This window comes from Pithys albifrons, chromosome 3 (assembly GCF_047495875.1).
Source record: "Pithys albifrons albifrons isolate INPA30051 chromosome 3, PitAlb_v1, whole genome shotgun sequence".
Classification (NCBI taxonomy): domain Eukaryota; kingdom Metazoa; phylum Chordata; class Aves; order Passeriformes; family Thamnophilidae; genus Pithys; species Pithys albifrons.
In genome coordinates, this window is record NC_092460.1 from 18,538,811 (window position 1) to 18,554,151 (window position 15,341).

General features: G+C 39.9%; 1 protein-coding gene across 7 annotated transcripts in view; it reads right to left on the reverse strand.

Annotated features, from left to right (window-relative positions):
• ARHGEF3 (Rho guanine nucleotide exchange factor 3) overlaps positions 1-15,341 on the reverse strand; it is a 112,056-nt gene that overhangs the window by 21,956 nt on the left and 74,759 nt on the right. The window contains exon 1 of one of the 7 annotated variants that reach the window (XM_071550790.1): positions 4,934-5,183. The exons of the other annotated variants lie outside the window; for them this stretch is intronic. Within the exon in view, the coding sequence (XP_071406891.1) occupies positions 4,934-5,029 (96 nt within the window). The 5' untranslated portion in view covers positions 5,030-5,183. Of the gene's footprint in view, positions 1-4,933; positions 5,184-15,341 lie in introns of those variants that run through there. 7 annotated transcript variants of the gene reach the window in all.

The following is a 15,341-nucleotide window of genomic DNA, read 5'->3' on the forward strand; positions in this document are numbered from 1 at the left end:
ACAGTCTCCATGTCAGAGAACTGATGCTGGATCTGACAAACAAGGGAAAATATGTCCCTGAGGGGTCATTACACTTGTGTCTGCACTACTGTGACCACACTGTGTTGATTTTCCTGGTTGTATTTAAAACCCAAATTAAAAAAAAATTACAGAGGTTTTTAAGGCAAACCAGAAAACTAGTTCAGGAACTTGGCATTTCAGAATTGTAGAATTTACCCCAATTATTTCAAAGGCAGACTAACCTTGTCTTAACTCACCCACAAACCAGCTGAAATCAGCAACACTTCTTAAAAACATCCTCTTTTACTGGAGTTCAGTGCTGAGACAATTATTCACAGCAGTAATTCTGAACTTGGGGTTTCTAACTTGCTTGACATTTTATAAAAAATATGCTGGTAATTTTTTTTTCCATTTTTGATACAAATCAAGACAAACAGATATCCAGAGCATTCATTCTGTGCTACAGGAGCATTCATTAGGACAAAATGTTTTAACTGAAATTAGTCTCAAAAGCGTTAACAGTGGAATAAATGGAAGACACTATAAATTGCAACAGTACAGTAACCTTTGTTTTAAAGCCTAAATCACAAGCAGTGCCAGCAACTCAAACAGAACCACTCTGTTTCAGACTTCATGTAACAGGCTATATTTCCATATGCCTATACTTTAAAGGTTATTAGTTTTAGTCAACTTTATAAGGGTAAGTCAACATTTGTCATGGCAGGAAGCCGAACAATATTATTTTTATTAGTCTGCTACTAGTTAAATTGGCCCCAGATTAAACAGTTCTAATAAATGCCCCCAAAACTTGGAGTTTAATAAAAAAAAACACATTCAAGCTGTGTTCCACAGGATGTTATCAGTAACCTTCAGCAGCATAAGAAAACCAAAACAAACAAAAAAGGTTAAAATAGGAAAAACAACCTATGTTACAATGGTGTCTTTAACACAAAAACACTTAACCTAAAAATAAATGAAGCCAAGCATCTCAAAGTTTTTGTACCTTCAGAGCAAAGTAAGTCTAAAACATTCTCAATTGATTTTGGCACAAAAAAGGATATTTTGTTATGCTTGAAACAGCAGAGAATTTGCCTTTGCTTCATAGTATCTCAGGAATACTCTGATTGGGAAATTCTAGAACACTGACTCTTCCAGAACTGAGGCCCATGGTCAAGAAAAACAAAGTAGGTGACCCTAAAGAAGTTCTAAGTATAGTTCAGTGTTGCACAAAGGTTATTGCATTCATGTGTACAAGTCCATCCTAAAACCTGGGAGAGGCATCCCACTAGTAAAACTGCCAGCACCTCAGAAGAATTTATCAAGTGATTTAATTGATGCATAAAGGCAACTTGATCAACAATAAATAGTGATTATTGGTGATACAACTTTTCTTCAAATCCATCAGGTTCCATCCACCACCTGTTCTCTCTGATGAGAGCAGGAGGAGGTTTGTTATTCCTCCCTCAGTCTGCACAAAACCAGCAAGCAAATAAAGCAAAACCAGATATTTAATCACAGCGTTACAAAGAGAACGTGAAATGATAGTTGGGATACAATGAAAAGCCATTTAGGGAAGTGGTGAGGTATTCCCAGGCAAAGACCACAGCTGAAGTTTGCAGCCTGTTATTGCACAAGGAGCTCCTCACAGACTGGGGTTCCCACACACAGGCTCTGCTGCCTCCCTGGTCACCACCTTGGACCTCCCATTCCATCTGCCATAGGCAAGACAGAGCCACAGAAGTGTCAGTAGAACAGGACAAGCTGCATCCAACCACCCTGACTGATCACTCATTGTCTGCAATATCCAGAAATCAATATACTATCAGGTGTTAGGAAATGAAGGCCAATTAACAGAAAAACCTCATACTGTGGTGAATTAACACAAGCAACAGAAACCCTGAAAAACCCAGACAAATAATGCAGAGCTGATTAAATTCTGTGTTTCCTCTCATTAGAAGCTGCTTGTACAGGCAACCTAAGCAAGACCTTTTCCATTCTGGAACAAACTGGATATTAACCTGGACTGCCAATTAACGCCCAGACATCATATGGCAAGTTACTGAATGGAAAACTAAAGACAAGCTGTTTGTTCCACAGTGCCATTAAGCAGAACAGATCAGCCATTCCAAGTGCAGGAGGTTTGACATGTTTCCAGTCACACTGCACATGAACTTACCTGAAATACGCCAAAACTGCAACTCGCTAATATTTCATTGAAACGAAATACATACATTTATGAAGATCAAAGAAAATTCATGACTTGGGGTTTATCTCATAATCTATTGGCCCCTCTCCCTCTGGCTCCATGCCTGGCTCTCCTGTTAATGATGTGCCATGGCCTCAAGGCCCGTGGGTTCCCCTTCCCATCACCCTTGCCGCACTTCCCACTCAAACCAAACACCATCCTGAGCTCCAGGCAGCCCAAACGTCCTGCAGGGGAGTGCTGAGAGGTTATTAAGACACAACAAAAGACACACAGCCCTGATTCCCAGCACTAGGACTCCTGCAGTCTAAGAGCTGTAAGCAGACATGCAACATTCCAGACACGCAAAGGAATTCCCTGCTAGGGCTGCAGGTTTGGGAGCCCAAACCCAGGCACTGTGTTAGCTCCTGTACAGCAGAACAGCACATTTCTCTGAGGAATTCAGGACTTCTGTCCATGACTTCACATTCAGACCTTTAAACCTCAATCTGTGGCTGTGAATGCTCTTTCTCACCTGCTGCCCATCCACCATCTGGGTGTTTGCTTTAGAAAGGGTGACAAGGGAGTTGCTTTAACCAGTAAAACATGGACAAACAGTGTGTATCATTGGGACAGGTGTGGGGCTTTTGAGAACTTAGAGGAAGCAAATTTCAAGTTTCATTAACAGTCTCTATTTCTGAATTATGAAAAAGCTGGAAGAGCCCAACACCTCTGTAGTGTTTACACCTAGAATTGTACCGTGGGATTTTGTGTGAGGAATGCAACCATGTCTGTAAAAGGCTTGTAGTGTTTGCTGTATTAACTCGGGTACTGTAGTGTTTTGTTGCCCTTAAACTGCTTAGAACTAGGATAACTGTACTTTGATTAGAACAGTAGTATTTTATCAGAATCCAGGTTTTTACTGTTCACATGTAGTTTGGAAATTTCATTTGTCATTGTTTTGTGACCATGCTACTTCTACAGAGTTTATGCTAAGGGAGCTGGTGTGGCTTAAAGAAAGAACTGAAGTAGAAAACCTCAATTCTCCACTCAGGTTTTCAAAGTCAGAGCTCCCCAACCCGCACACAGTGTTCGTTCCGCTGCAGTAACACGGAGCTGGGGTAGAAGGCGCCCAACAGCTTTGACTGGCCCTGTAAATACGAAAGGCTGAAGAACAGCTTAGTGTTAAAGCTTAAGAAACATGGATTTTTCTCCTGCATATTGACAGATTTCAAAGAAAGAGGCTGCATACATCGGTCCTTATAATACCTTTTCCAGTTAGTAGCTTTCGTTTCTGCCTCGTTAACCAAATTTTTGGAGTGGTGGGTGGTCCTACACCCCTAAGACAAACAGAAGGTTTTAAAGTTTATGTTTCAGAATGCTGAAAGTCCATCGGACTCTCAGAAAACAGCCTGAAAGTATAGGGTGTATTTTCTTATTCGAATAAAACACAAGCTGTTTGCACATTGTAATGCTGATTGATCACATGTGTTATTCAAGACTTCCTCATGCTCTCAGCTTTCACTGAGTCTTTCTCTTTGAAATTTGACTATAATCAAGCTGCTTTTCCAACTGTAACAGAGAAACACTCCAGCTCTTCACATCTGACAATTCCATTCATTCACAAAAAATCCCTTCGTGCAGTAAAGGCTAAAATCGTTTCTTTAATATTATAGTTAGTAAAATGAGTTCCCTGAAGAGAGACATTTGGTACTTAAGAGCCTGTGTTTTCTGTAGATTCAACCGTATACACACACACGCACACAGAGGCCGTTACTTTTCAAAAATATAGTTGAAAAAAATTCCACTTTGCTTAACTTCAATAATTAAATCTCTACGTGTAAAAGTACACTGAAAAACAAGAGTGCAGCATCATCTTCTTAGTTCTTAGCTTAAGCATCATGATTAAATAAGGTCACTGGGCTTATGTTACTTTTACTTCACATCTATTCAAGTGCTGGAGGTAATTAATATTTGATAAAGATGTATTAAATACACCCAATTTAGTATGTTGCCTTCAATTTACTCAGCAAACAAAACTAATAAAGCTATATATTTAAGTGATAAACCCTTCCAGGCAGAAATGTTATCCTTCCTCCAGAGCAGTCAGAATCCTTAAGGTGACTGTCTTCTACCCAAACACAAAGCAACATCCACCTAAATTCTCAAATATTTAAGTCTTTCACTGACACTTGTTTCTGAAACATTTCACCATTTATGAGAAATTTGCAAATTAATATGTCACTTGGGTTAATGAATAAGATTTCTCATGTCACTTAAAAGGCTTTCATGATTTTTGAGAAAGAGTAGTCAACCTGCTGATAGGACAGAGTTTTCAGTTAACTGTACATCAGATTAATTTCCTGTTTATCGCTGATGAGGAAAAGACAGTTAATGCTTTAAGACACCATCTTCCAGATTCCCTCCCAGTTCCTCCGTAAGCTTAACAATTTGTAATTAACGGTTAGTCCTGGAATAAAATAAATGACTTATGTAAAACAACCTGTTTTCTAGCAATTAGCTACTTTACAGATTAATTTAATTTTTCAAGTGACAGAAGACAAAAATCTAGATTCTGTTTCTCACCTTATTCCAAAAGAAAGTTCAACACCTAGAGAAGGCTGTGAAGGATGCCTAAACAAATTTATACATTGCAGCCCGTTTTCAAAGCACATTACTTCTTCCCCAAAGCAATACAGGTCACACTAACGAAAAATAAAGTTGCAACCGCATCACCAATAGATTAAGTACCTCTGTCTCCTTAGCTGGGCTGGGCACAGCCTGCACTTCCAAGGCACAATTCGCCCTCTTGACGGACAGGTAGAAAGGATAGTCCTTGGCCACCATGGTGTTGGCAGGGGCGGCTGCGGGGCTGCCCGCGGGCTGTGCCCGAGCACCGGGCGCGCAGGAGCAGGAGCAGCCCCGGCCGTGCCCGGCCCCCGGCAGCGCTGAGTCCCCGCGGTGCCCCGGCCCGAGGCTCGGGGCGCACCACCCGCTCCGGCTGCGCTGGGACTGCGGCAGCGCCGGCGGCGGCTGAGGGGGCGGAGCGGGGCGCGGGGCGGGGCGGGGCGGGGCGGCGGGATGGGCGGCACTGCCCGGCGCCGCTGCTGCCCCGCAACGCTGCCAGCGGGCACCGCACGGATCGGAGCGCTCCTCGCAGGGCACTGCGGCACTGCCGCGCTCCCAGGACAGCCGAGGCGCCGACAGGAGAGCAGGACTCACTTAAGAGCCGTCCCGTCTCAAATGCAGACGGGGCTGCAGTGGCACCTGCACTCTGCGCTCTGTTCTGCCGATCGGAGCGGGACTCTGCATCGTGTGGTGGTGCCACAGCATCACTGCTTTCATCCCTCCTCCTCCTCCGCTTTTTTTGAATTCACCCCTATTGTTGTTTTTTTCCTGTCTGGCAAGCTGGAGTTTGTTTCTTTGTGTTTTTCAAGTTCCACTTTTATTGCTATTGTTCACCCGAGGAGCTCCCCTGCCCGCACCCCTCATTGTAAGGAGCTGAGAAAGTGGAAAAAACACCTTTGCCTTAAGTACCTCATAGGGCATTTCAGTGACTGTGCAGCCAAGCGAATTGCGTTTGATGGCTGCCTTAGAACAAAGGTAGTGAAAATTCCCTGAAAAGAGAGAGGAAGCATTAGGGGCCCTGTCTGCAACATGGGATCAATCTGACAGAGACTATATGGGAGACAAGGAAAAGGAAACTGAGTAGGAAGCTGGATGGTGGAGGAGGGAAGGATATGTTCAGCCAAAGGGAAACAGCACAACCAAGAATAACTTCATAGAGCTTGAAAAAATTAGCTGGTTTTAAAGGCAGATTGCATGATGGATGTGACTTTACAAGCATCTATTTTCCTAAAGGCTGTTAATTAAATAATAATAACTTTAGAATAAGACTAATCAAATGGCAAACACAATTCTCATTTGGACAGTCCTTTGACTTCACCAATATCCCAAACACATAACAGCTCTCACACTTACCCCCCTAGGCCTTTTCAGGTATTATCTGCAGTACAGCCAGAGATGTTATCCTGCTGCCTGTTACACGCACCTTTCTATTCTGTGCTAGTCTGCCTATAAATCAAAACCCTCACTACTTTCCCAACCCCACAGTTCCTGCAAAATCACTGGAACAAACTTATCAGTACTTTTAGATGTTCAATGATTCTAGAGGAAAATGTGATATTTGAACATTCAGAGGGTTATGTGCAGTGCCACTTCCCTCATCTCCATCATAGCAGGACAGGACAAGGTTCACTGAAATGGAAAGTGTTGACAACAGGCACTGAAACAGCTTTCCTGGAGATAATAGTTATGCAGACAGGACACACCAGAAAAGAGAGATTAGAGCAAGTGTTGTAAAGACCTACAAACCCTGAGTAACAGAGGAAGCAAGTAGGGAATGACTTTTTACAGTATTCAACTACAGGCAAAAAATGGTTCATTAGCCAGATGGTGGCAGACTCAGAGCAAAGGAAAATTAATTAATTCTTCACATTATGTACAATTTTTGTGTTATACACAGTAGAAGTACCTGTAACAAGATTCTGCCACTAAGAAAGGTTCTCACACACAAATTCTTGACTACTGGGGCAATATTTTGGGAAACATTATGGCAGGCTATTTCTGTTTTGGACTCTCCTCTAAGCAGCTCCTGCTGACCACTACTAGAGATTTGGTGTTAGGTTAGATCGATTCTTGCAGCAGCCCCCTTCCTTTCTATATTTAAAAAATTATGAAAGGAATATAGCTTTTTATTTGAAGACTAGCTGTCTTACCTGAGGATTTCTGCAGCTATGAACAGTTACTTCAGTGACATGAACATGCAATTCTTCTTCAGTGTGCCATTTAGAGGACATACCTCTGAGCACAGCCTGATAATGTTGGAGAGTTTCTCCTCACATTTCAAGCACATCATAACACCATTACACTCAGAGGTGGTACAAAATGGTCAACCTCCCTGAGAATGCAGCAGCTGCTGTGTAACCATTTAAGCCCAAGAAGCCTTGATTTCAAATACCATCTGTGTATGTTTGTTTATGAAGGTGTATGCTGTATGCTAACATCATTTCAAAAATCAGCTTCACTTAAATCATTTAGACAAAATGTCTTCAGGGCTTGTCCTCAAAGCAATCTAATCCTGTAACATGCTTCATGGCATAAACAACACTTCACACAGGACAAGAGTGTACTGGTTTGGATATTGAAATAATTAACTTTGGTTTATACACGTTAAAAAAAACATGCCAAGAGAGGGATTCTGTCATTTCTCCATTAATCAGGCCAGTGCACTTCAGCTTGACTAATCATTCTCGAGAAACAAGAGAAAAATTAGTCCTAAAAGGAATATAATTCTTAGTAGGCAGGAGTTTAATGTCAGTAAGTTTCAGAGCACCTTGCCCCTGTAAGACAGACTTCAGTGACATCTAAACCAGGATTCATTAGACTCTGGGGGTATTTGCTTATTTCATCATACAGTTTTAGAACTGAAATTTGGACCCAAAGTTCATTGATGAATAGCACCTAACTTTATATTATCATCTAATGGAATAACAAATCGTACAATTTTAAACAATTCTCTCTTTCAGAGAACTGAATTTGTCTGTAGAATGCTGTGTGCATTTATAAATAACAAATTATGATTACAGTTTAGTCATGGCATTGAGTCCCTTCTGTACTGAGTATCAAATACAACACTTGAGTCCATTCTGAAAGATCTTACAAACTTAGTACTGATTTACATTTTGTTCCTACATTAATTTGGATGGCAGCGACTGCCCGTCAATAGTCCCTGCATTGTGTGTGCACACACCCCAGAGCAGAGTCAAATGGCAGTTCATAAACTTGTGCCTGAAAGACTCCCTAGAGGACTCCAGTTATACAGTTGGAGAACAAAGCTTTCAGTGATTCCACTAAGGAGTTTTGTAAATGTGGAGCCAGTGAGTCCACTCTTGCCAAAAGTTATACTTAGACTACAAGTCTACAATAACACTGTAAAAATTAGATCTGAATTGTAAGCTATTTTCAAAAAATAAACTAGTACTTAAGACAAAACAATGCTAATGACTAGACTGCAAGCAGGCCAATGCATTGGTTTTGCCATTTGTGGAACAGGATTTTTGTGGGTTTAGTTTGGTGTGTGTTTATTTACACATATTCAGACAGTTACTTATTTATCAGGGAGAGGTAAGTAAATTATTTGGTAACTCTGGAAAGCCCACTCATCAAAGGTGCCACCACCACTGACCTGGTTCAGGGCTGAAGTTCAGTAGCAGAGCTGGTCTGTGGTCATGGGGTTCACACCAATGCCTTCACTTCATTTCCTCACAGATTCAAAACCTAACACAGAAGGAACTCTTGCAAAAGCCTCTGTCTGCACAGCAAAGCTCTTTGAGATATTCAGGTTCAAACCTTTAAAACACCTTCATACATGGCTAGAAGTCTTTTTCATCTTATGCTAATCTTTGAGATCCATATAGCTTTGATCAGAGTAAACCAAAACTAAAATGCGGTTATTAAAGATTTCTCAAAGGATCCAAAGTACAATGGCAAAAGAATATAAACAACCAAAAAATCCTGTTTCCTTTTAAAGAATAGTTAAGAAGCCATTACACCAAGCAGTAGCAAAAGGAACTGAAACATTTAATCTAAACATTTAAATAGGGGAAAGCCCAATGGAGTGAGCCATCAAAGTCATAGGCTTTAATGAGTTCAGTGGAACAGAAAATTATCAATTACAGTTGAACTCTGCCTAAAGAAGAAAACTCACAAATAGATGGTTTCAAGATTTGAATTTGTGTGTTAAATTTTTTTGTTAAAGTTGTATTATAATGTGATCTTTGCCAACAGTTTTGAACAGCCTTGGGCAGAAATGCAGAATCTGTGATTGAACAGTAATATTTCGAGATGTCTGCACCCAGATGTCTTGACTACCTTCTTGTTCCTCAGATGCTAATGTGACTACTTTCATTTTTAAAACTAAAAAGCTTTTTTGTCAAGCTGTTAAAAAAAATCTGATATATAAAATTAATTTTTTGTAAAATATTGGTATGCCAAGACGTAAGAGACTCTGAAGGTTTGTGTGCTTGCCTTTGCTTTTCTTCCCTCACCCAATATAAAACAGTCCTTGGCTTCTTTTGGTCTGTGTCTGACACTGATGCCTAAGCAGCAGCCAAGCCTTAGTTGGAACAATTCAGTCTAATTATTTATTTTCTTAATTACAACTAGCAAAGCTAAGAGAAAACCACTAACTGCATTTCTCCTCTGATTCATATTTATGGGAGCTTTTCCTTTTAATCTGTCCATTCTGATGCCTAGAAATAAACACTTCTCCACATGGGTACTTTCTTGGTGAAATACATGCCTATGTGACAAGTTTCCAGTAACAAGACAAGAATTTAAGGAAAGGTACAGACCAAGTAGACCAACCAAACCAACTGTGCTGCCACTAGGGTCTTCAGATATGTTATATTCCCAGCTGATTTTCTTAAAGAGTCCCTTGCTCTGTTTTCAGAACAGCTGAATTGCTTTAAGAATATTGAGTTATCTGGTAGTCTGGGGGCCATCCTAAGAGGAGTACCTCTGCTGTCTAGCTCAGCTACTCCAGGTTTATGGAGTGAGTAAAATATTTAATGCAAAGTGTGCTGCAGAGGAACAGAATCTCCATACAACTTTGACTAAGTGTGCAAAGAGTACTTGGCATATGAAGTTTCTGGAAATTTTATGCATTATAAAAGCCTTAAGTCGAAATATTGCATACACATTTCAAGGAGAAAAAAAACACTCAGTAATTTGCACTTTATGAAGCACGTTCACATGTGTATGTACCCATCCTTTCATTTAAACTGAAAGAGGATCAATTCAAAATGGACATTGGGAAGGACTTCTTCACTCTGAGGATGGTAAAGCACTGGCACAGGTTGCCCAGAGAAGCTGTGAATGTCACAGCCCTGGAAGTGTCCAAGGCCAGGCTGGATGAGGCTTGGAGCAACCTGGGCTGGTGGAAGGTGTCCCTGCCCATGGCAGAGCTGCCATTTAAAGCTGCCTCAGGTTCCTTTATAAAAATTGTTGTGGTGCCTGATCTGCTGGCTGCCCTGGAGAAACTGGGAAGGGTTCACCCTTCCCCACCTCTCCCACACCCACAGTGCTCACCAGTGAGCAGTGGGGTGGGCCCTGCTGGGGGAACACACAGGGTGTGGGGAGGTTGGCCCAAAGGACCCTCCAGGAGTCACACTCATAACAAAGAAGTTGGCTGAGCTTTCTGAGTCCACAGCCCTGGGGAAAGCAGAAAGGAGGAGCTGGGAAGGATTGTGCTGATTTATCAATGTGGATTTTAAACAGCTGCTCAAATTCTGTAGACGGCAAAATGATCACCCCAAGTGCAATGTTCTTTCCTGAATTTTTCATTGAATGGCATTCTAGGGAGATGAAATTACTGGAACCACTTGTATGATGTTTAAATGAGATTAAATATAATTAAAATATTTTGTTTAAGTTACAGGCAGTGTGGGAGCAGGAATTTCTCTCTAGAGCACTCCTGCTGACTAGAAAATTAGGTAACAAATTTCTTCATGAGATATCATTATCCCTAAAGCAAAATGTTTACCAAGACATCACGGTAGTGGTCTATTTTTTGTTTGGATTAAATCTTATTATAATAACATTTATATTACATGAGAAACTCAATAATATTTGTCCTCAGAGGGGATAGTATTTTGTAATTTTTTGCTGTATGCTTAGATATGTGCGTATGCTTAGCTACAAGCAAGAAGAAAATTCTATTCTATTCAGAAGTAACAGGAATTTCTGCCCCTCCTACAACTAATCTCACATATAATATAGGCCAAATACCACTTAGTTTGCTCTTTCAACCAGCCCCTCCAACTGCAATATGTAAAGCAAAGTTTGGAGTTAATATGGTTTATTAGACCCAATTATATAACTGGGGAAGAAAATCAAAAAAAACCAAATAAAAAAATCCCCAACACAAATAAGCAAACAAAACCCCTAAAACAACCAGAAGAAACAAACAACAAAAGAAGAGCTCTCAGGTACACAGGTTCCTCCTCAGGTAAAAAATAAAACCAGCTGAAAAAAAGTAAGACTTAGGCCTTTTGAGTTTTCCTATTTTCTTTACCTAGTTGTACAAACCTCAAACCTTATTACATATTTCTGTGTTCAGTTTGACACAGTTTACTACATTTGTTTGTTTGTGTGATTCTCCCCAGTCCTGAGAAGTTATCCAAGTTAATCACATTCTGTCCTTCACTAAAGTTCTACTATTTTGATTAATTTTTTAAATTAGTTTCCACTTTGGGAAGTGCTGTACTCAGGATGCAAATAAAGCCTCCAAGTGCTAACTAAGAATAGGATTTTACAGTAAGGCTGAGGTGAATTGACATTTCCCTCCTGACACAAATTCCTCGTCTTCCCTCTTTCCATGCTCGCTCACTGGCACTGCCCTCTCTCTGTGCAGTCCTTCCCTGCCACCTTATGCCAGCTCTGGCCCCATCTCATCAGACAGGTCAATCAGCAGCCCCAAAACACAAAAATACTTTCATTTGCCTGGTTTCTTGCCTGCTGTTTTTGTGAGCTGAACAAGTTACTGTGCCATGAGGAAAGCACCAGAACTCACTGAAGAGAAATGGTGGAAAAGTGCAGGGGTACAAATGAGGACAGGACAGGGAAAAGGCTGATTTTTCTCCTCCTAATAGCTCTGAACTGTTAGCTCAGCTCGTTTCATGAAGTCACACCCAAAGAATACTTCAGTTTTTGGGATGAAAGTTTTGGATCAGAAGCTTTATTTATTTATTTTAAAAAACAAACCCACCTATTAATTTCCATAACAACTGTGCACTGTTACTCACTGTCTAGTCAGTTATTTTTGCCAATTTGAAAATCTTGCAATTAAGAAAACATCTGTGCTTCTTGAATAAATATTTAGAACACAAACCTTGAGACTGATTTCATGTTCTCCTGAGCATAGAATCATAGAATTGTTTAGTTTGGAAAAGACCTTTAAGATCATCACATCCAATCATTAACTCAGCATTGCCCACCACAACACAAGTCAATACACTAACTGCAAAAGGTATTAAAATTTTTAAAATTGCAAAAATTAAACTGCTGTGCAACACCAGAAGTTTAGAGATAATCTATTTTATGAGCCTAAAACTTAATTATTAAATAAGAAGCATGAAAATTACAATTGCTGTCCCCTTTTCTAGACCACAGCCAAGGAGATGCCAGCAGAATCAAAGTTAAGCACCTAAAAACTGTTGGGCACAGATTACAAGACATCCATGGGAAAGACTGATGAAAGTCAAGCAAAACAGTAAGACTATTAAGTGCCTTACAAGCAGAAACAAGAGTCTGATATCTCAACAATAGTAAAGCAACCTTGAACCTGAGATGCCTTCTCTCCCACTGTGCAATAGTGACAATCCAGTGCAGAAAAACTCCACATTTGGTCCTGCATAGAGTTCTTGGGATCACACAATGCCTTACAATCCAAATTATCGCAGTGATTATCCAAATTACAATATTCCACTGTAGTTGTCCCTTAATATCTTTAGAAATGCTGTTCAATTCCCACATGCTATGACCTATATTTTATGCTATCTACAAAAAGATCAGACAAAAATGAACACACAAAAAATCATCTTTGTGTTACCCAAATCCTCCAACTAAGAGAGGGGAGGAAAACCATGGTATAACTTCAGAAAGAAGCGTCCTTGCAAAAACTGGTAATCCATCAATAAACTGACCTCCTCCCAGTGCAACTGTATTGTAGATGTGTGACTGCAGAGATGAAGTGGCATTAGGCAACAATGTTACTAATCTTTAAAAGGCAGCTGAAAGGGGATGTAACATCTTCAAACAGACAGCGAAAACATACACTAACTAGGACAGAACTGCTTTGTTCAGAACCCTTGATCAAGAATTAGGGAATGGAGAAGCCATTGGCAGGAATGTTTTGTTTAGGGTTACAAAGAGGTTTTCTTTAAAGTTACAAAATAACTATCTTCCCGAGCGTAAATACTATGATGTAATCCCATATGGTACAAAAGTTTTAACTGACACAAAAATACAAATAGGAAACCATTTCTTGAATACTTGCCTGATTTAAGAAGCCAGCTGTAATTTCTGAAGGGTATCTGCTGGTCAAGCTGTTACCCGCAAACTGCTATCTGGCACTGATTGAGTTCATCCTGCTTTTATGTGCTCTCCATTATCACACCTGCAACCACAACCCACCACAACTCTTTCATTTCCCAAGAACTACGAATTTTGGACAGGTCCCTAATGACCACAGTTAATTTAGTTCCCAAAATAGAAGGGAGAGTCAATATTTCGGAAAAAAAAGTCTCCAAAAGCAAATCCAACCATCACAGAGAAAATATTGGTTACTATTTTAAAAGCTGAAAAACAACTCAAAACTGCATTAGATCATACTTTTTGTACCTATTAATCTTGAAAACACAACAATTGACTGAACACAAAACCAAGATGTTTCAGCAAGCATTTGGATTTTATTATGTCATTGGGACTGGTCTTATATTGCATGGATAACAAATATTGTACCTTCAAATCCCTGCAAAAACATGAACTCTTAAGACCCTAGTAAACAGTAAAGTGTTAACATAACAGACTATAGAACAACATGAGAAGACTTAAATAACAACCCATAGCCATGAAAAGATTTTGTTCTCAGGATGCATGTTAAACAAAGTATAGCTGGGGCAGGGGGACAGAAAAAACATATACTTTTAATACCAGGCATTGCTTTCAGAGCCCAAGATGATTAACAGCGGTCAAGTTTGTTCTGAGCAACAGGGGGAGAAAAGCACACAGATTAAAAAAAAAAAAAGATAAGAATGAAGGCTGTTATTCTAGACCAGACAAGAACAGGAGTGAACAACCTGAATGGCAGAATGACTCATGGGGATGGGATAAATAATTTATCTATCCTTTCAAAAGCCTTTGTAGCTTCTGTTTAATACAAAACACAGGTCATCAGAGCATTGCAAAGAGCAGCATAGAACGATCAGAGATCACCCAGGAAAACAGCTTTTGTAACAACTTTTGGCAGTATACACTGCAATAATCAAAATGCAATAGTAGTAAGATCCTGAAGGAGAATATTAGTTTTGTAAATAGATAAAAATCCATAAACTAATGATGACATACAAATAATACACAAAAGCAGACACAGGGTATATAAAAGGCCCTGCTTCTTAGGTGAGTCTGATGCCCTTCAAGGATACAGCAAAAGAATTTTAGAAGAGATGGCATTGTCACAGTAAATGAATTGTTGTATCTGAATCTTATGTGTGGCAATATGTGTTCCGTAATTGATGGATAGAACAGATTTTGTGTTGAACATCTCACTGGCAAACTGCACACAGCACTGCACACTGTGAAATTCCTGGGAACATTCCTTTTACTTAACATGACCTTCTATCTCACACACAAGTAGCAGTTTAAGTAGAGATGCAACTGATCTTGAACTAAAAAAAAAAATTCTCCCAAGCAATCTTATTTCACTCTTCAGCTCTCAAACCATGAGTGTGTGTACAAGTTCTAGGCTACTGTAGAACAGAAGAGAACAAGATCACGTTAATACTTCTTGGGAGTTAAATAAGCTACAGCTTTCAAGCACTTTAACAAAGAACATTTTCTGAAATAAAAAGCAAAGAAACAGGAAACAAACTTGTAGCCATGCAGAATTGCTCACTTTGGTTTTGGAAGTAAAAATATTCTGTCACCTATGAAAGCTGAAAGAGGAAAAGGGAAGTAAAAGGTGCAACAGGAGTAAAAATATATTTTCAGGCTGTGGGATACAAGGCCTTAATTTTGATTTCCAGTAATAATTATATAGAAACATGGTAACATTTCAGTCCCTGTATACTTATCTTATTCTGGATATGATAATTAAATAATTAATAGAAAAGTCTAAGCCAAGTATCAAACAAGTGGGAGAAAACCAGGACACAGAGCACTGACATGTGAACATACTGTGATAAAGCAGAAGGAAAAATGTTAATCCTCATGTTGTACTTCAAGCACATTGTCTGGTCCAGGTGTTCTTGGAGTGCTCTGCCAGCTCTCCCTGAGCTCACTGCTCCATTCCTCCCTAAAACAAAACACGGCACGGGAA